The sequence below is a fragment of the Acartia tonsa genome, chromosome 2 (genome assembly GCF_053477335.1).
Source record: "Acartia tonsa isolate MP-2025a chromosome 2, ASM5347733v1, whole genome shotgun sequence".
Taxonomy (NCBI): domain Eukaryota; kingdom Metazoa; phylum Arthropoda; class Copepoda; order Calanoida; family Acartiidae; genus Acartia; species Acartia tonsa.
Window position 1 is genome coordinate 43,402,461 of NC_137261.1, and position 20,096 is coordinate 43,422,556.

A 20,096-nucleotide genomic window follows, 5' to 3' on the forward strand; every position below is an offset into this window, starting at 1 on the left:
ATATTTAATATTTTAAATGATTTTAAAAAGATTTCTTCAATTATATTTTTTTTACATTACCATCACCAAGGGGTTAATATGATTAAAATTTTAGTTTTGATATTTGAACACTATGGAAGTGTCGCCACAATCGAATTCTTTTAAAACAGAGTTTTCTTTGATTTTCTATATTATGAACGTATGTTTTTTGTTTATTAAATCAAGATTAAATACTTCAATGTAATTCAAATATCAACATGGATTGAAAAACTTTATTCATTCCATAAAAAATAGAATAAAGGTTTTATCGCTTTGGTCAATGAGAGTTTAATGAGGATTATTGGAGCACTATGAGTTTTGAACATTTATTCCTTGGAAAACTTGAGCTCATTTATAGACATTTATTTCCTATACAGATCTGACATGGATCTTGAAGCAATAAAGCAGGCTGTTTTGTAAATGTTAAAAATTGGAAGAATCTATTAAATAAAAGTTATCGCAAATATACTTAGTAAATGAAGTTTTATTCTATTCCCCAGTTAGTTGATTACAATTTTACTGGATGTCTTTGACCAGTTGATTGCACATTTATTATTATAGACACTTATATATATATACTCATAACCCCAACTAGTATATTTAGAATCCAGACTTAACAAAAACTGTTCAAATAAAACCACCAACGCCCACTTTCATGAAGAAATATAGCTATGACGGAGTTAGAAATAGGCCAACATGAAAAAGTATGACAACATTCAAAGTAGTAAAGCAGAAACTTTAGATAAAATGTTAGCGGAGTAAGCATGAGCTAAATTAGATTCTCATTAGAAGATCATATCGAAAAATTCTTATAAATCTATGAATGTGTGCTTTGCTTTTGTTCAATTCCATTATTTATTAAAAATTATCTTAGTTGTGATTTTTTTTTGGAAATGATTGTTTTTGTTCAATTAAAATTCGTTGAATCTCAGTATACACAAGTTCTATCTTATTAGAATCCTTTGCCCGCCTAGACAAGAGTAGCCACCACAATACTGGCTGGTTTATAAGTCTACTAGCGGCTCCGCCCCAAGAGCTAATAGGAAGTCCCCCTCCCACATAAAATCCATCTTAATGCTACAGAGATATAAAAAAAATTCTCATATCAAACTTACTTAACTCTTTTCTCTTGCTAAATTGAACCCAGGATAAAAAACTTATCGTTTGTGCGGAGGGGGGTACACCAACCCCTTATTTAAAAGATTGGGGGTTGGTTGAGGTCCACCAAAAAATAGCTTAAAACCAACACAGAACACCAGTAATAGTATTCCCTGAAGAGTAAAGGCAAATCAGAGGTGAATTATAAAAAAAACTTTTTTGGCTCACTGCCTCACTAAAATAGCGAGGCAAAATTATTCCCTCTAAATTATTAGCAAGCCTCACTGATTTTAGTGAGGCAGTGAGCCAAAAAGTTTTTTAAGAATTCACCTCAGTTTAGCGGTTCCCGAGATCCCCAGTTTTAGACGGACAGAAATCGTTCTACTTTGTATTATAGATAATACATATATTAGAGGCTATTCTTTGTACCTACCTAGACTAGAGTAGCAACTGTACATAGAAGGGCAATAATAAACATGGAAATGGTGTTTACTGGTATTTTACTGGTACTTATAGGAAAGATCAATGGAGTAATGACAAGAAGGTATACACAATATGGTTTAGATAGTTTATATATGTCATTGTAATATACATCCTTTTAGTATAGCATAAATTTTTTTATATAATTTCTTTTTATAATTTTTTAAAATAAGAATGTACTGAAAGGTATGGTATAAGCACATATAATAATAATCCATTATTGATTTTAATTTGATTTATTAAAAATTTGAATATATTAATTGATATATTTAATTCTAGAAATAAAACTTATTATTGAAAGTCAGTTTTTAAAACTATTTTATTTGGTAATTTTTATTAACTTATTCTATATTTAATCTCTTTCAAGCATCAAAAATGTTAAATACCTAACCGATTACTTTTAGCTGGATTTGAAACGGTTCTTCGCCATACTGAAAAATCATGTGTTGCATTGTAACAAATTTTCATCAATATTAAAACAAAAATCATAAAATAAATACCAGTTTTACCAGCCCGGACCTTCTGCAAATCGGGGATAACAAAACTAGTTTTATTTTTAGTATCCGCAGAAAGCTGTCTATAACACGATGCTATGAATAACTATTATCCATTTCAGATAAAAGTTCACCATGAAATAAATTAAAAATGGCTAGCGATGCATGGAGGAATTAAACATTGGACTAATGGTCATACTGGTACCCAAAGTTTAAGAAAAACGTTCTCTCATTCCTTGTTAAAATACTTTTATTAAATCTGTAAAAACCAATAAATTAATGTACTTTTATTCTCCTAAATATGAGATGACAGACAAATTCCTGTTTTACTTAGTTTTCAGCTGAAGATTTGCAGCAGCAAAAACATCTACCAATAGTAAAAGATTTTCAAAAACAACTTTAGCTGCCAAGCCCTGGATTCATTGAAAGTTGTATGATAATTAACAATGTCCTTGAAAACTATTATAATTATCATATACATTATACAAGAGAGAACCTCAAACTTGGCTCAATTTGGAGTACACAAATCTGACCTTAAAGTTTATGAAAAAAGAAACTATCCAAATTTGAATTCCTAAAGCTAAAAATCTTAAAGCTGTAAGGGTCCAAATTGTTTCACCAATTATTCTGATCTAATTTTGTTTGTCCTAATTGGTGGTATACAATATACATCAATTTATTTTGTCTTATCCCCTAAGATCCATGAATTTTCATATTTTTATAGGACTATTATTTCCATAATCTAAAACTATGTTTCAAAATTAACCCTTAACGGTCGGGGGTGGGGGCGTTGAACGCCCTCCCCCCCTCCGTTTTTTTTTATCTCATTTTCTGTGTGTGAAAGATAAAGAGCCCAAACTGCGTGTCTTTTTAAGTTTGGGTATGAGACATAACTTCGAGTTGGAATTTTTTAAATATCTCCATCCTGGCGGGCACAGGATGCCAGCAAACCTGACATGGTCATCCAGGTAAAGAGCAAATTTGTTTTTTGACTTAAACAAAGCATTTTATCCTATATACAAAAATACTAAAATATCCTCTAATAGAACATCCTCATATGAAATACAGGTGTTCAAGTCAATTTCAGGATCCAGGTATCCGACTGTTAAGTGTTAAGCATGCTCCAATCTTGGGGTCCCTAAATACACAGGAATGTACTAGAACAGTTCATTAATTATAACTTTTAAATATTTGTTGCTTTCAAATGAATCAGCACCCAGTTTGAGAACGGCTAGATGCAGCTGTGATTGAATGCAAAAAGAGATCGTGACTTGTTAATTTTTTTTTAAACAGGCGATTTTCTATAACTTCCTAACTATTATAAAATAAAGGATTTCCAGTAAACTATTGCGTTTTATCATTTTAACATAAGTATGTAGTCATGATATCATAAAATTATGAATATGTGGATTTTATGTCAGGCACACAGCAAGATATTCTAATCTAACTATCATACTTAAAACCTACTCAAATTATAAACTTACAACATGAATGGGTAGAATCCTTCTACAGACGCAACACTACAACACCACCATCCCCACACCCTATAAAAAAAGAGAAAGTTCCTTGTTTCTGTTAAAATTTTAATTTCAGAAGATTGTTTAAATCCCCTCTGGGGTTTCAAGCCTTGCAGGGCACTTGAATTTCAGGGGTCTCTAAAACAATTCTAACAATTTTGTTCAAATTAAATTTCTTTTACAATTTTTGTTTGTGTGAACTGTATGGCTTTAAAGAAAAAGTTTCTATAGTTGACATAATATAAACATTAAGCATGCCTATTCTGCAAAATCTTTAATTCACTAAAATTTAAAAAGAGTGGGGTATAATTGCTATACTGCCGATACTAAGGAATCTGTCAAAATTGTATTGTACTCTATGCTTTCAATTATAATTGAAACTTTGTATTCAATAAGTAATAAGTATCCTCTATTATATTAAACCAGTCTAATTATATAAGTTTAAATAAGGACAATCTTGTCCATATGTAGCTCAACAAAATTAATAGATCTAATTAAAAGTTATTTGCAATTTTAATTAGTTAAATCCTAAAATAAATATAAAAATGGCTGTGAGGATTTCTTATTACATAAATGTTTTCTCGCTATTATCAGTTTAAATATTTTTTTGATTTTTTTAACCCTTTTATTTAGCAAACTTTTTTGAGACAGCAGAAGACTACGGCAGCAAATATTCGCAGTCGCTTCACAAATCTATTATGTGTAATGTTTTTCCATATTCAGAACCAACTAATAGGGGAATGGAAAAATCAATTATAGGGCATTGTTCTCGATAAAAAAAAAAACAATTCTTAAACATACACATATTTATTTAGGCATTAAAATTTAAACAAAGTCAAATAATAAAAATAAAATATAGGATACAAATAAAATTACTATGGCAAAGAATATTTTTTAATATCTCTTAAAACAACGACGCATTTTTTGGATAAAAATAATAAAATAGGTGTGATAACCTTTCTCAATAATATTCTATACTTTTTAACGGAAGTCTGCAGAAAACACGCCATTTTAACTGCTGAAAGACTGCCATAAGAAGACAAAATAGCCTAAATTTGAACCCTACAGCTTCAATAACAAAAAGTTAAAGGCATTTTAAAATAACATATTATGGAGTCGAAAATCTATCCATTTTTTCTAACCCTAATTTAAGAAATTTAGAGCATCAAGAAAGAATACTATGCACTAGGGCGGGTTCATATCGGAATTAGACAAAGAGGGGATATGCAACAGATAAAATTAACCTTAAAAACATTTCTGACCGAAAAAGAACTTGAGTTTTAGAACTCGACCACTAAAAAATATATTTGATTACTTATTAATATGCAAAGACGACATTCAAAAAAATTTTGAATCAGAACTATGGCTTCATAGTGCTCCCTGGAAAGGCCTTGAGGAGCTGAATCAGGAACTTTTGTCCGTTTCAAAATACCTCGTTCCTAGCCTTAGAAATCAATAAAAAAACACAATTTTTTAAGGTTTATTGAGAAATGTCTAATTTGTAGATGTTTTTTAGATTTTCTCAGGCTAAGAATGAGATTTTTTGAAACGGTCAAAAGTTCCTGATTCTACTCCTCAATGCCTTTCCTGGGAGCACCATGAAGCCATAGTTCTGATTCAAAAAAAATTTGACTCCCATTTACAAATAGCTATTCAATTGAATGTCTGGTCGTCAGCGGTTTTAAGACTTAAGATAAATTTAAATCATCCAGAGGTGTATTATATTCATACGAATCATTCACAGATCCCCGCTATGGCCTCAGAAAAAAAATGTCCAAAATCGACCCACCCTACTATGCACGTTTCTCTAAAAAAACTTTTGGGTCGGACAGAGAGGCATTTTAAATTACAGAGTGGACAGATCTTTCCATCTATACATTTTGCCAATGAAAAAAAAACCAACTGACTAAAAATTATGTTTTGATTTGAGAAATGAAAAAATAAATGTTTAATATAATGGCTGGGAAAATAAATTTTATAATTTTATTGATTGAAGATTTGAATACATATTGTTGTGTTATTTAACTACAGAATTTAGATTATTGGTTCTTGATTAAATTCAGAAATAAAGGGAACCATCAAAACAAAATAATATCAATTTCTATCTTTAGTATAAAGTGAAAGGATGTCTGTCTGGATGTTTATTTATTCCATGCTCTAATACTTGCGGATGATTTTATCATCATTCTTAATTTCTTTTTATCACTGTAATTTTCTCTTCAACAATTTTAAATAGGCGGGGGGGGGGGGGGGGAGGGTGGCTGTCATGGGTGCATTTATATATGAATAAAAAACAATTAAACACTTTGCTTATATTAAACTGTTGTTAATTAACCCCATATAGCTTTATTCTATGTATTTAGATTGGAAGTGAGGGGACATTAGACTGTAAATTCAAACTGATACCCAAAGTTTTATAGACATTCTCTCTAATTCGTTAAACATAAAAAATTGGGGTATTATATTGGTTGTATCAAACAAGCAGTGTCCAAACGTTTTAACCAATATTTTTATTCCACAAAAGGAGTAAGTTTTAATCCTCAAGGTGTGGATGTACATCCTTTATCGTCGATTGTCTTATCCCTGGTGTTTTTAGATGTTGCTCCAATATGGCGCAAACTATTTTAATTAGTTTTCATTTTTCTTTCAAACTTTTGCGAGTAGGTATTTTTAAGGGCTCGGCAGCCGCGCACACTTAACTATAGGAAATATTTAGTTTTTAATTTCTGATATGGTTCTCCTGTGAAGTGTCTCGCTTACTTTGGTGGAGGGTAACTACTCCCTCCAAAGAGAAATTGATCCAGAAAAAGAAAGATCCTTCAATATGATAAAACTTAAAAGAAAAGTGAAGGGTCGATTCCTCCCCCCCCCCCCCCCTTGATTCCTCAAGTTTACCTAGAGCAAACTAAAGATATATCTACTAAAAGAGCATAAGAAATCTGCAGCTGATGCCCTAGACGGCTGACATGCCCTGATATTTTAACACAAAATAATTTAGTGGATATTACAAGAGGATGTTGTATTTGTCAATACAGCAATTCAAATTGATTTTTAAAAGTATTAAATAAAAAAAATTAATTATGAATACTAAACCTGAAGATTTAAATTACCACTGAACTTATTTACTTCTCCAAGCTCCACATAGCTCCTTGTATGGGTTTCGGCTATTTTACTTTTAGATATAAGCCTTGGGATGAGTAAAGGCTATTTTATATCTGACGCCTCTTCCCCCTTTCGAATTCAGAGCACCATGAAGCTAGGGCCGTATGTAATGTGTAACTAATATATTTACAAAACTCTATAGGTAGAGTATTTGGAATGATTCCCTCCAAACATTGAGTCGTTTTTTAGGCTTAGCCCTATATTCAAAGTAATAAAAAGTAAAACACAAAAACAAATCCTTCCTAACTAAACCTTCCTGTGGATTGTGGAACGATAGGTTTTGCCGTTTACGAGATCATGCTCGACTACAAATGTACAGAAATCCTGGTACTTCTACTACAACCTACAAAATTCCTTAACCTAAAGTATATCAGTTTTAATCTTTTAATTAAATTAATGATTTGCGATATTTAGAAAACACTACAGGAGATTACAATTTATGTATATTGGTTTAGAGAAAGTTGAAGATTTTTGTTGATGTAGAGAAACTGCTGTATAAATTGGGGTGCTTATGCGTCCAGAACTTGGTTCAAGAAATAAAGAGATCCTAAAACAATGGATTAACCATACTGTAGATTTAAGTTTTTCCAGTATGTCTTCGAAACCGATTAGTATCCACTGGATTAGAAGCCAAACTGTAAAACCATGTATAGCATCGTATTACAGTGAATTTCCACGAAACTTAAAATAAAAATCATTAGATTAATACCAGTTTTAGTAGCGCGGACCTTCAGCCTCAACAAAACTGGTTTCAATCTTTTAATTTTTCATGTTAATATCATCAGAAAGCTGTTTGTCTCACTGAAAAGAAATCAATACCAATCCAGGGTTTTGTGAAATCTACTTTCAGTACAGATAGACAGATCAACAATCAACATCCTGTATTTTCATATAACAAGGTAAAATGTTTGGTGTTAAAATGTATTTATTATTAATATCATATTAAATATGCACAAAATACAAAGTTAATTTACATAAAAGTATTAAAAATAGCATTTTTTCTGTTAAAAAAAAAGTTGACCACAGGTTTTAGTTCGCAAATTATCACTTTTACACAAGTTTTACATAAAACTCATATACAAATATGTTTTGGATACTTTTGTCCTTGTTGAAATCAAGATATAATCTTAACTTCAGCCTATAAATAATGGAACGAGATTGTTATGTGATGTTTAATTTAAGTTAAGTAAGGTTGAGTCATAGTTTTGTGAGACCTGCAGGGGTATAGCTAAAAAAGGTTAGAACTATAACATACTTGCAAATGAATTATATGTAAAACTTTATATTTCTACAAAAAGCATAAAAACAGATCACAATTTTATTTCTTTTAAAAAATAGGTAGTTTTTATAAATATTATATTTGTGCTTATAATTTCTATTAGTATCTTAATTTTTAGTTTTTCGTAGTGCAGCTTCTAATTAAAGTATGTCCGTCAGGCAGTCAGTCTTCCAGTCTGTTAATAGTTGATAATATAGTATCTACTAGGCTTCGCACTTTAAAACAACCTATAAAAGTTTCATGTCCCAAAAATATCATAAGACTGTAGTTGTACTTATTTTCATGTTTGTAGCTTGTTATTGCCGCACTTATAATAAACATAATTATCCTTTTTCTTACAACTAAGTGCATGTGTTTTTTTGTGCGGTGATGTACGTTAAAAAAAATATATTAAGGACACTTCAATATTTTTTGCAACATATTTCTTGTACTTTAAAATAAAGAAATTTTTTTTGTTTTAAGTGATTTTAAAGTTAATTGTGTATTAAAACAATAAATTAGGTAGGTAATATGTACAAATGGCTGTATTAAAGTATCAAAATGTTTAAGAATGCAACTACTCTATAATTACAATATGTCAATAGTCATAATGTCGTTGATGAGACAAGAGATATGTTCAGTGATTTATTGATAATATCTACTAAAAATAGAAAAAAAGTTAAAGTAAATAAAAAAAATATAAAATGAAACGTAACAATATCAAAAGCAAAGTTATCTGTTACTTGATGGGTTCTTTTTTTCATTTAAAATGATAAGAGCTTGTTATTGCCGCGCTAATTATGAACATTAATCCTTATGGGAACATACTGGGAAAGAGAGAATTTTAGGTTCTAAATATATTTTTGGCATCTTCGATTTATAATGGTAAGACGGGATATGTTTCAGTTATTTCTAAATATTTGGACTGATGGAATAATAAGCTCTTACAAGGTGGTTATCTCTTATTAAAGGTCATATGAACACTTTTCGCCACGAAAAGTCAGAAAAATTGTTTTTTTAAAAAATATATATTAAGAGGTACAATTACAAATGTACCTAACCTTTCACAATTTTTTTAGTTTTTTTTCTAATGGTAAATTTTGTTTACTCTGTTAAAAAATTCTCTTTTTCTGAGGTGTTAATGATAACCACCACCTTTTTATAGGAATATAAAAGAAAGGCTTTTTTATTTTCTCAACATTAAGAACACTTTGACTGCAACTTTTTTACCGTAAAAAAACAATTACTCATAGGAATATAAATGGTAAGATTGAAAAGCAGAAAAGTTGGATGCAAAATGATTTTTATTTGTGGATAAAATAATTCTTCCTTGGATTAAATATATCCATTGGTGAACGAAGGAGGTATATCAATAAAATTTGAGATTGAATATTTTTAGGTTAAAGCTTAAAACTAATTCAGACATCAAAAACAAAAACTCTGTGTTAATAAAAAAATCATCAAAATATGGCCACAATTTTTATAAAATTAAAAATAACTAAAATGCAAAATAAAAAGCTCCAAGTCACCAGAAATTAAAAATGTTGAAAAGCATTAAGGCACATTTAAGCATTATCTAATTTTCTTGAAACTTTAATATTTTAGTACTTGAGTCTTTTAAAAATAACTGTACTTTCCCTCGAACTGAAATTGGACCACAAAAATAGGCGTTTAAAAAAGAATACTTCGTTTAGGTTAGGCCAAGGAAGAAGCAACGCCGGCGGACAGAGCTTCCCGCAGGGGAATAAAAACTTGAAATTAAGGGGGGAGGGATATTCTGTGATCCATTCATGAGTTCGAGGGATTATACCTAAAAAATTAAGAAATAAGAGGCTAGGATAAACAAAAATACTAAAGTAAAATAGTCTTTTAAGTTTTCAAAGTTGTACGATAATTTGTTCGTTTTATTACCATTATTAAAAATAAAATTACTTTACATTCATAAGACACTAATAAATTATGTAAACATATACATACACGTTAAAAAAATCAATAAAACATAATATTAAGTTTCGTTTATAAGCACTAGATAGGTATAATGTATATTCATAGGGGTATTTCAATATTGAATGTTTTAAATGTTTATCAGCTCTCCCAAAGCAAATAAATCATTTCCTGTATTATAATTTTCTCGTTTGTAAAATCCATCAAAATTACAGCCCGAAAAAAGACGAAAAAAATCCGCGTAACTTTTAGTGCCCATACATTCTGTCGATATCTTTCTGGTAGTAATCCTGCAGGGGCCTGCGCTTCAACTTCATGGCGGCTGTTGTGAGGCCGGTGTCTGGCGTCCACTCGATTGGGGTCAAGTGTACAGCACCTAGAGAATAGTTAGCTATAGCATCGTATCATAGACAGCTTTCCGTGGACTTTAAAATGAAAAATTCTAAGTAAAAAACAAATTTTGTTAGACCCAGTGGCCGAAGGCCAGGGCTAACAAAACTGATATTGATTTTATGATTTATATAAAATTGTCTGTAATTCGATGCTATACATGACTTTTCAGTATGGCTGAGAACCGGTTCTAATCCACTAATCCACAGGATAATAATCGGTTTCGAAGTCATAATGGAACAATAATTATTCTTGGAGAGTCTTAATTTCCACACATAAATTGTAAAAATAAAATATCTAAAGGAGGGTAGCTATGGACATGGGATACAATAAATATTTTATCAAGAACCAGAGATATTAGGGGATAGGACATTGGCCAATGAATTATAGTGGTGCATAAATCTTTAGAAACACGATATCCCACTCGTTGTCTTAAAATAGTGGGTGCTTTCGATAAATCTTAATTAGCAGTGTCCAAATTTGTCAATCAATAAAATTTTTATTAAAATCCAAAACTGAGCAATTTTCTACCTGGAATTTCAAATTTCTCCAGCCTATGAGCCTTGCCATAGTTGATAATTTCTCTGAGGGCAGCACCAGTTATGTCCTTGTCCTGACACATGTCCTCCAGGGACATACCTGTCTTTCCATATTTGGCTGCTAGCTCCTAGATAAAGATAGTTGATAATTTCTCTGAGGGCAGCACCAGTAATGTCCTTGTCCTGACACATGTCCTCCAGGGACATACCTGTCTTTCCATACTTGGATGCTAGCTCCTAGATTAAGATAGGTATTAAAAAGAAAGAAATATGATAAGCTTCCTACTATGTACCAGCCTTTCTAAACTAGGCTGCTAGAGGCTTAAATTAAAAATAATATTTTTTTTATACATACATTTGATTTCTTTTTTTGAGACGCGGAACGGATAAAACTAAAATATAGAGTTTCATATAGATATATGGATAACATAAAGAAAGAAAGAAAATGTCTAGATACAGTGTGGCCACAACCAAAAAAATACTGATACTGAAGAAAAAAAAGGAAATACTGAAAATACTGAATCCTAAAATAAGAAAAAATACTGAAATACTGAACAAAAAAATACAAATACTGAATAAGTATTTTTTTTATATGATTCCTCATTTCAAAATTTCATATCATCATAGCTTTGATATTTTAAAGATCTTTTAATTTTGCCTCTTAGATTTTCTTGCACCAATTAAGCAGAAAATGACTGATAAATATTTTAAATGATTACAAAACTTAAATACTTTTTAGTTGAGTTAAGAGCATAGACGTCCAACCTTTTTTTTTGGGGGGGGGGGATAATTCGCTTTTGGAGGGGGTAAAATGGGGCGCGAAGCGCGCCGCAAATTTTTTTTTACCCCCCACTAAATTTTTACCCCGGGTAAAAATTTGTTTGGGGGGGGGTAATTACCCCCCATGAAATCTGTTGGCAGTGGTAAATTTTGTTTACCCCCCCCCCCCCCAAAATTTACCCCCGGGGTAAAATTTTTGGAGGGGTAATTTAAATTTTATTAAATATTTAGTATTAAACTGTTTTTAACCTATTTTTAAAACTTATATAAAAAATATACTATGACACTAGTAAAATCAGACTGCAGAGCCTAAATTTGAATTAAGTCCCCAATAAACTTTTTTGGGGGGATTTAAATATTAATTTTTACTGTTGGCATAGTCATTTTGATCAAAGCAAAAGGTCTTTTTTTATTTGGGTAAAATTCGTAGCTTTTAGAGTGTTTTGCTTCATAAATATTGTATTCTGGTATAGAGTAAAATTAGGCCTTATGATTTTACTATAAAAATTCACTAAAAAGTTAAATCTTTACAATATACCAATGAATTAACATTAACATGTTTGTGTTCGTTCACCTATTTTAAACACATAAAAATTGGCTGTGAAGGGTTAAATTTGATGTCAACATGACAAGATGTCAACAAATGTTTATGCAATACAACAAAATTATTTTTGACACATATACAAATATGATATAAAATAAGATTATTCAAACTTATTTTTTTTAAATATTTTTAAAAATTATGTATCTTTTACTTGTATAGTTTTCATTCTTTTCCTTTTAATTAAATAAAAATTATTTAACTACATTGTAAATAAGTCACTTTGTGAAAACACTCTTTCGGAAATCATAAAAAATTGAAATGAAACAAGAAATCTTATTGGTTTAACTTTAGCAAATGTGTTTTATTGTATTATGTTAAATTTTTAACTGAAATTGATTGTTTTAGAAAAAAAATTATTTCCATCGAACAGAGTAGAGTTTTTTTATTATTGTATTGATATAAACTGAATCATATAAAATTGTTCTGTAAGAAACAATTTAACCCCAAACTAAAAGTTGCTTTTGCTTCCGTCAAAATGATCACAGCAACATATAAAATTAATTTTTAAATCCCCCCAAAAAAGTTTATTGGGGACTTAATTCAAATTTGGGCTCTGCAGTCTGTTTCTACTGGTGTCATAGTATATTTTTGATATATGATTAAAAAATAGGTTAAAAACAGTTTAAAAATGCGCGCGAAGTGCGCAAAAATTTTCTTTGTTAAGAGATTTTTTATTTTGGGGGGGGGGGGGTAAAATGAAAAAAATTTTGGGGGTGCCTCAAATTCGTTTGGGGGGGGGGTAATCGCCACTTTACCCCCCCCCCCCTTGGACGTCTATGGTTAAGAGCATGCTAAAAAACTTTACCTTCAATAATCATGCAAAGTACTCAATTTAGATTATTCATTCTATTAATAGACAAAAAAAAAAATACTGTATAAAAGCATCTCAAATATCTAAAAGATTTATATTTGAGATAAAATTGAAAAAAAAAATTTTATTACCATAAAAAAAAAAAATTTATGTACAAAGTTATAGGGTAATTCAAAGGAAAGTAAAGTGAGGCGCGAAGCGCCGAAAAAAATCTGACATCAACTACTTAAATAAACATCTTATTTAAGCAAATTTTTTTGGAATTTAAGAAATAATGAAAATACTGAATCATGAAAATTTCCAAAAACTGAAAAATACTGAATAAAATTTTCAAATACTGAATATTCAGTATTTACTGAAAATACTGAAGCCCCAATTTCCAAATACTGAAGAATACTGAAGATTTTCAGTATACTGAAGAATATGGCCACGCTGTAGATACCTTGAGTATATGAGGGGCAGGAATACACAATGGCCTCAGCAGTAGATAGATAATAAGATAGAAAATAGATGTCTAGATACATTGAGAATACGAGGAGCAGGGCACACAATAGCTACAACAGTAGATAGATAATAAGATAGAAAATAAATGTTTAGATACCTTGAGTATATGAGGGGCAGAAGTACACAATGGCCTCAGCAGTTAATAGATAATAAGATAGAAAATAAATGTCTAGATACTATGAGTATATGAGGAGCAAGGCACACAATACCTAGCTACAACAGTAGATAGATACAGTGTGGCCACAACCAAAAAAATACTGATACTGAAGAAAAAAAAGGAAATACTGAAAATACTGAATCCTAAAATAAGAAAAAATACTGAAATACTGAACAAAAAAATACAAATACTGAATAAGTATTTTTTTTATATAATTCCTCATTTCAAAATTTCATATCATCATAGCTTTGTTATTAGTGGGATATTTTTAAGATCTTTCAATTTTGCCTCTTAGATTTTCTTGCACCAATTAAGCAGAAAATGACTGATAAATATTTTAAATGATTACAAAACTTAAATACTTTTTAGTTGAGTTAAGAGCATAGACGTCCAACCTTTTTTTTGGGGGGGGGGGGAAATTTTTTTAAGGGGGGGATAACTCGCTTTTGGAGGGGGTAAAATGCGCAAATTTTTTTTTACCCCCCCCAAAATTTTTACCCCGGGGGTAAAATCTGTTTAGGGGGGGGGGGGGTAATTACCCCCCATGAAATCTGTTGGCAGTGGTAAATTTTGTTTACCCCCCCCCCCAAAATTTACCCCCGGGGTAAAATTTTTGGAGGGGTAATTTGAATTTTATTAAATAATTAGTATTAAAAATGCGCGCGAAGTGCGCAAAAATTTTCTTTGTTAAGAGATTTTTTATTTTGGGGGGGTATTTACCCCCCCCAAAATTGTTTAGGGGGATGTAAATACCCCCTCCTAAATGGTTGGGGGTGCCGTAGGCACCCCTCAGGGTAGGGGTAAATTATGAATGGGGGGGGGGGGTGTAAAATGAAAAAAAATTTTGGGACCCCAAATTCGTTTGGGGGGGGGGGTAATCGCCACTTTACCCCCCCCCCCTTGGACGTCTATGGTTAAGAGCATGCTAAAAAACTTTACCTTCAATAATCATGCAAAGTACTCACCTTAGATTATTCATTCTATTAATAGACAAAAAAATACTGTATAAAAGCATCTCAAATATCTAAAAAATTTATATTTGAGATGAAATTGAAAAAAAAAATGTATATTACCATAAATAAAAACAAAATTAATGTACAAAGTTATAGGGTAATTCAAAGGAAAGTAAAGTGAGGCGCGAAGCGCCGAAAAAAATCTGACATCAACTACTTAAATAAACATCTAATTTAAGCAAATTTATTTGGAATTTAAGAAATAATGAAAATACTGAATCATGAAAATTTCCAAAAACTGAAAAATACTGAATAAAATTTTCAAATACTGAATATTCAGTATTTACTGAAAATACTGAAGCCCCAATTTCCAAATACTGAAGAATACTGAAGATTTTCAGTATACTGAAGAATATGGCCACGCTGTAGATAATAAGATAGAAAATATATGTCTAGATACCTTTAATATATGAGGAGCAGTGTACACAATGGAGACAATATGAGATAGTTAATAAGATAGAAAATAAATATGTGTAGATACCTTGAGTATATGAGAAGCAGGGCACACAATAGCTACAATAGTAGATACAGGGTGGCCACAAGGTTTTTAAAAAAAATCCGTACATTTCCGTGCATGCTAAAAAAAAAATCCGTACATTTTTCCGTACATTTCCGTTCATTTCCGTACATTTTTCTACTATATAGTAAATATATTATTTAGTAAAATTGGTTTCATACTAGGTACTGATCAAGATCTCTTTTTCTCTGAAAAAAATAAAAAAAATAATAGGATAATTTTACAGTGTGAGAGTTCATAGGGGTATTTTGGGAAGAATCTTAAGTTTATTTGCCATTGTCTTTTCCCTTTAGATCCTTGGTTGATATGTCCTTAATAATATCAGGGAATTTAAGGGATAAGACATCAGACAATAATTTCATCTACATCCCCATGAATGATTATCAAAAAAATACTCCCGTTGATTAAAAATAATGAAACATCTTAATACTTTGGTTACTGGTACCTAATAATTTACACAATGTCAAAGGGCAAGACTAGAATTAAAGTTACATCACGGGTAAAATAAACTTTTAGGGGGGGGGGGGGGTATTTTGCTGTTTCATAATGGGGACAAATACAGCAGATAAGCAGATAAAAAAAATAACAACTTGAACTAATTTATATCCTGAAAAGGGTATTGTTACATACTAATGTTTTAGTTAAGTTAACAATTGAATAGAAACTTTGAAGACAAATCTTGAATAGTTTGAATAATTCAACTTCTGGTACACCATTCTTGTCCAAACTAGTTCCCGTGAAATCTAAATGTAACTTACAAATATTATAATGATACAGAACAAAAAATGGATCATGGAAAGAAAACGAAGTTGCCGGTTTCATCGTATTTTTTCACAGCAGCTTTTGAAGGGTTATTTTAGATTGGGTTAGGTTAATTAAATGTCAATGATTGCCCCGCAGGGCTAGAGCCCCCCGCAGGGGCTAGAAATAGGAAAAAGGCTACTGTGAAAAAACGACGAAACCGGAAACTTCGTTTTCTTTCCATGATCCCAAAAAATGATACATTTTACTCAATTTTTAAAGATAATACACTAATTATAACACCATGCTCGGAAATTCCGTACACCAAAATGAAAAATCCGTACAATCCGTACATTTTTTTAGCACTTTTTTAAAAATCCGTACATTTCCGTACATCCGTACATTGTGGCCACCCTGTAGATAGACAATAAGATAGAAAATATATGTCTAGATACCTTGAGTATATGAGGAGCAGGGCACACAATGGTTACAACAGTAGATAGATAATAAGATAGATAATAAATGTTTAGATACCTTGAGTATATGAGGAGCAGGGCACACAATAGTTACAATAGTAGATAGACAATAAGACAGAAAATAGATGTGTAGATACCTTGAGTATATGAGGAGCAGGGCACACAATGGCTACAACATAGGATTTGTGAGAATTTCCGTACACGCAGATATTGGAAATAACTGGACAACCCTAGATAAGAATTATAAGTTTAAAATGTAACAAGATTACATTCGAAAGTTGCAAAACTTACAAGAATATTTTCTAAAATAATAACAGATAAATATGTGGATGGATGGACAAGGTAAGCTATAGAGCAGATGCCCTTGTCAATTATTCGTTGAAATCTTTAATAAAAATTGCTTAACTCTAACGTTATTTAATGTCGAGAACATTACATTCTATCGCGCCATCCTTTATTAACTCCTTGCCATGGTATATAATAATACATTTCCACGTTACCACAACTTAAAGGTAGATAAACGGACATTTGTAATTTTTGGTCGTGCAACTAAACCTTACTTATTTTGAAATAAATTGTAATAAGTAGGGGAGTTGTTTTTCGTTTGGTTGGTTATTACTTCAAGTCAGGTTAGGTTAGGTTGTATCAAATACTACTACTGGGTAGACCCGCATGGCTAAGGCACCAAAGATATAGGCCCGGCCCCACAGAGTTTGGACCCATCTGGGGTTAGGAAAACTGTAACCATCCCGTATTTTCAAATTTATTTCTAAATAGGTAGGGGGAGGGGGATAATGTGCTCGATAGTCAAATTGAGGAAAAGCACCAATAACTTACTTTAAGACAAGCTTCCACCTTTCCTAGGGACACATACTCTCCAAATTGAAGTTTTACCAGATCTTTCTTACGATCAATGATCATCAAAGTCCCATCTGGGTACATCTAAGAACAAAGAAAGAATTTTAATTAATGACGTTTACACAGAAGTTTCATATACATATAATATGTCTTAATCTAAATTCTTTCAAATACAGCCAGTTGTTGTTATGTTATTTATCGTGACCTAAAGGCCGATATTTTACAAAATATAGTTTTCTGTGGGTAATTTAGTTTATGCAAGCTTAATGAAAATTATATAAAATGATATTTCTTACCACTTAGATTACAAGATCAGTTTTAAGCCCCCCCCCCCCTTATTCTCCCATTGTTAATGTTGATAAAAAAGTATATATTAAAAACATATAAACTATAACTTGGTGATTGTCCTCATGTTGCATATGGAACACAAAAGAAAATTTGAGAAACAAACGTATTTTTGATGCTTTTTATAGGTTGTTTTAGGTTAAGTAAAGGTTAAGAGAACTCTGTGCATTATACAGGGCTAGTACCCCTTCGCGTAGGGATAGGGTGCCAAAGGATTAAAGCTCCTGCAAGGTCCAGAAATATCTAAAAAATAAAATAAGGAGGGTGTAAGGTTGTCAAGATATATAAAGCACCTATAACATAAGAGCATACCTCTCCAATATCGCCAGTCCTAAACCATCTCCGTCCCTCTGAGTCTGTGAAGAACTCTTCCTCTGTCTTTTCTGGCAGCTTGTAGTATCCACTGGCAATATTATCTCCGCCCAATATTACCTGAATAGATAGATAGATTATGATTGGAATTGGTATTTAAAGTTTTATAGCTAGATACATTCTTTTATTCGTCGGATTTAAAAACTAAAGGGACATTTATAAAATCTTGATTGGTTGGTACAAACTAGCTCTGCTGTCCAAACTTTACTGGTCTGATGTAGAGAGTTGAGATAGTATGCGAATCAGTAATGTTTTCGGTAGGGTTGGGCCGGATATCCGGCCATTTTCAATATCCGGCCGGATACCGGATATTGAAACTATCCGGCCGGATATCCGGCTATAACTTTTTTTTATATTTTACACCAAAAATCTCTGCTTTTTAAAATTTTAAATGGCTATAATTTTCTTATTATTGAAGATAGAAGAACATTTTTTGAATATGTTTATCTTTATGCAAATTATATTATATGAAATCTCAAAAGTTTATTAATAAATATTTTTTGCTACTTTAATATCTGGTAATTTAGCCGGTTATCCGGCCGGATATCCGGTAATTTGGCCGGATAACCGGATATTTGTCGGATATCCGGCCGGATACCGGAAATCCGGCATTTGAAATCAGCCGGATATCCGGTATCCGATATCCTGCCAAAAAAGTATCCGGCCCAACCCTAGTTTTCGGTTCCTATCATAATACAGAATAATTTAACATCAATGTTAGAACGGCATTTCTAACCGAAGCCGACTTACAAATACCAGCTTTAATCAAACAGATAATGAGGTGAGAAAAATAGTTTAACTGCCTTTTACCTCAAAGTACAGCACACAAACTCCAACCCATATTTTTATAATAAAAGTGGGGGTACCTATAGTATTTGTTCTTTCGATTGTTTATTACTTTTGAGCAGGTTAGATTCTATAGGGTACTGGGTTTCTGGGTTGTTAGAAAAACAACTAACCCCCATCTTATTTTTAATTTATTTCAGTACAAATGGAAGGGGGTCGTAGTGCTCAACTGACATTTTGAGGGAAATCACCACTTTATATTACCTCTCCTCTAGGGTGTGGCTTGTCTGTGATTCTATAATTTCCTTCTTCCCAATTTATCAGCTTCACTCTTGTGTTCTGAACAGGGGGGCCTACACGTCCTAGATACATAAATAGATAGATATAGGAAGATATTGATAAATATTCTGATGGTAAAATAAATAGATAGATGAAAGATAGATGACAGACACTCATACATATATGAAAGATTGATAGATATTAAGATGGATTAAAAGCCAATTTTACCTACAGTTACACAGTACTCATTAGATGTATAGATCTTTATGTATAAAGAAAGATGCAAATATATAGATAGATAGATTAACCAACTATTCTCCTACTTCCAGAACTTATACAACCTAGATAGATTGATATTATCATTTGATAAATAGATAACATAACGCGATATTTTCACATAATGCATTTCATTGAAAATTTTAATACATAACTACCTAAAAGGGAGGGGGCGGTTGTGACACTTTTTAAAACCAAAACTACAGGAATTCAACTTACAAAAGAGTTACAGCACTGAAATTTATAATGATAGTCACTTTAAAGAGATACAATGTGGAATTGTGAAGAAAAGTTGTTAAAACAGCCGCTACCGCCGTTTCCCGCCAAAAAACAAATCGGCGATAGCAGCGGTTCCAACGCCGTTTCTTCACAGTTCCACATTGTACCTCTTTAAAGCAACTGTTATACCAAATTTCAGTGCTGTAACTCTTTTTTTGGTTGAGTTCCTTTGACTTTTAGTTTTGGTTTAAAAAAGTGTCACAACCTCCATCCTTTATTTATTCTATTATGTCATAGAATATAAGAATAAGTACTAGTTAAATGAACTTTCGTTATTATACCTTTCTTCTTAGAAAGAGGTAAACAACACACTACTCACCTGTAGAGTTCTCATCTAGTTGCATAAGTGTGGCACAAGCACATGATTCTGTAAGTCCATATCCCTACAAAAATTTAAA

The 20,096-nt window shown here is 31.5% G+C and overlaps 1 protein-coding gene across 5 annotated transcripts in view; it reads right to left on the reverse strand.

Moving 5' to 3' along the window:
* Positions 1 to 7,676: 7,676 nt before the first annotated feature.
* LOC145311913 (long-chain-fatty-acid--CoA ligase 4-like) overlaps positions 7,677 to 20,096 on the reverse strand; it is a 35,992-nt gene continuing 23,572 nt past the window's right edge. The window contains exons 17-25 of one of the 5 annotated variants that reach the window (XR_013876835.1): positions 20,018 to 20,081; positions 19,129 to 19,226; positions 18,019 to 18,138; positions 17,341 to 17,445; positions 16,641 to 16,733; positions 11,110 to 11,137; positions 10,893 to 11,000; positions 9,939 to 10,347; positions 7,677 to 8,144 (exon numbers count right to left, since the gene is read on the reverse strand). Coding sequence is in view for 2 of the 5 variants with exons in the window: in XM_080150954.1 (XP_080007080.1) it covers positions 10,220 to 10,347; positions 10,893 to 11,000; positions 11,110 to 11,137; positions 16,641 to 16,733; positions 17,341 to 17,445; positions 18,019 to 18,138; positions 19,129 to 19,226; positions 20,018 to 20,081 (744 nt within the window). In the remaining 3 variants the exon portion in view is untranslated. Of the gene's footprint in view, positions 10,348 to 10,892; positions 11,029 to 11,109; positions 11,138 to 16,640; positions 16,734 to 17,340; positions 17,446 to 18,018; positions 18,139 to 19,128; positions 19,227 to 20,017; positions 20,082 to 20,096 lie in introns of all 5 variants that reach the window. The other 4 variants (XR_013876834.1, XR_013876833.1, XM_080150954.1 and 1 more) reach the window with 4 other exon arrangements.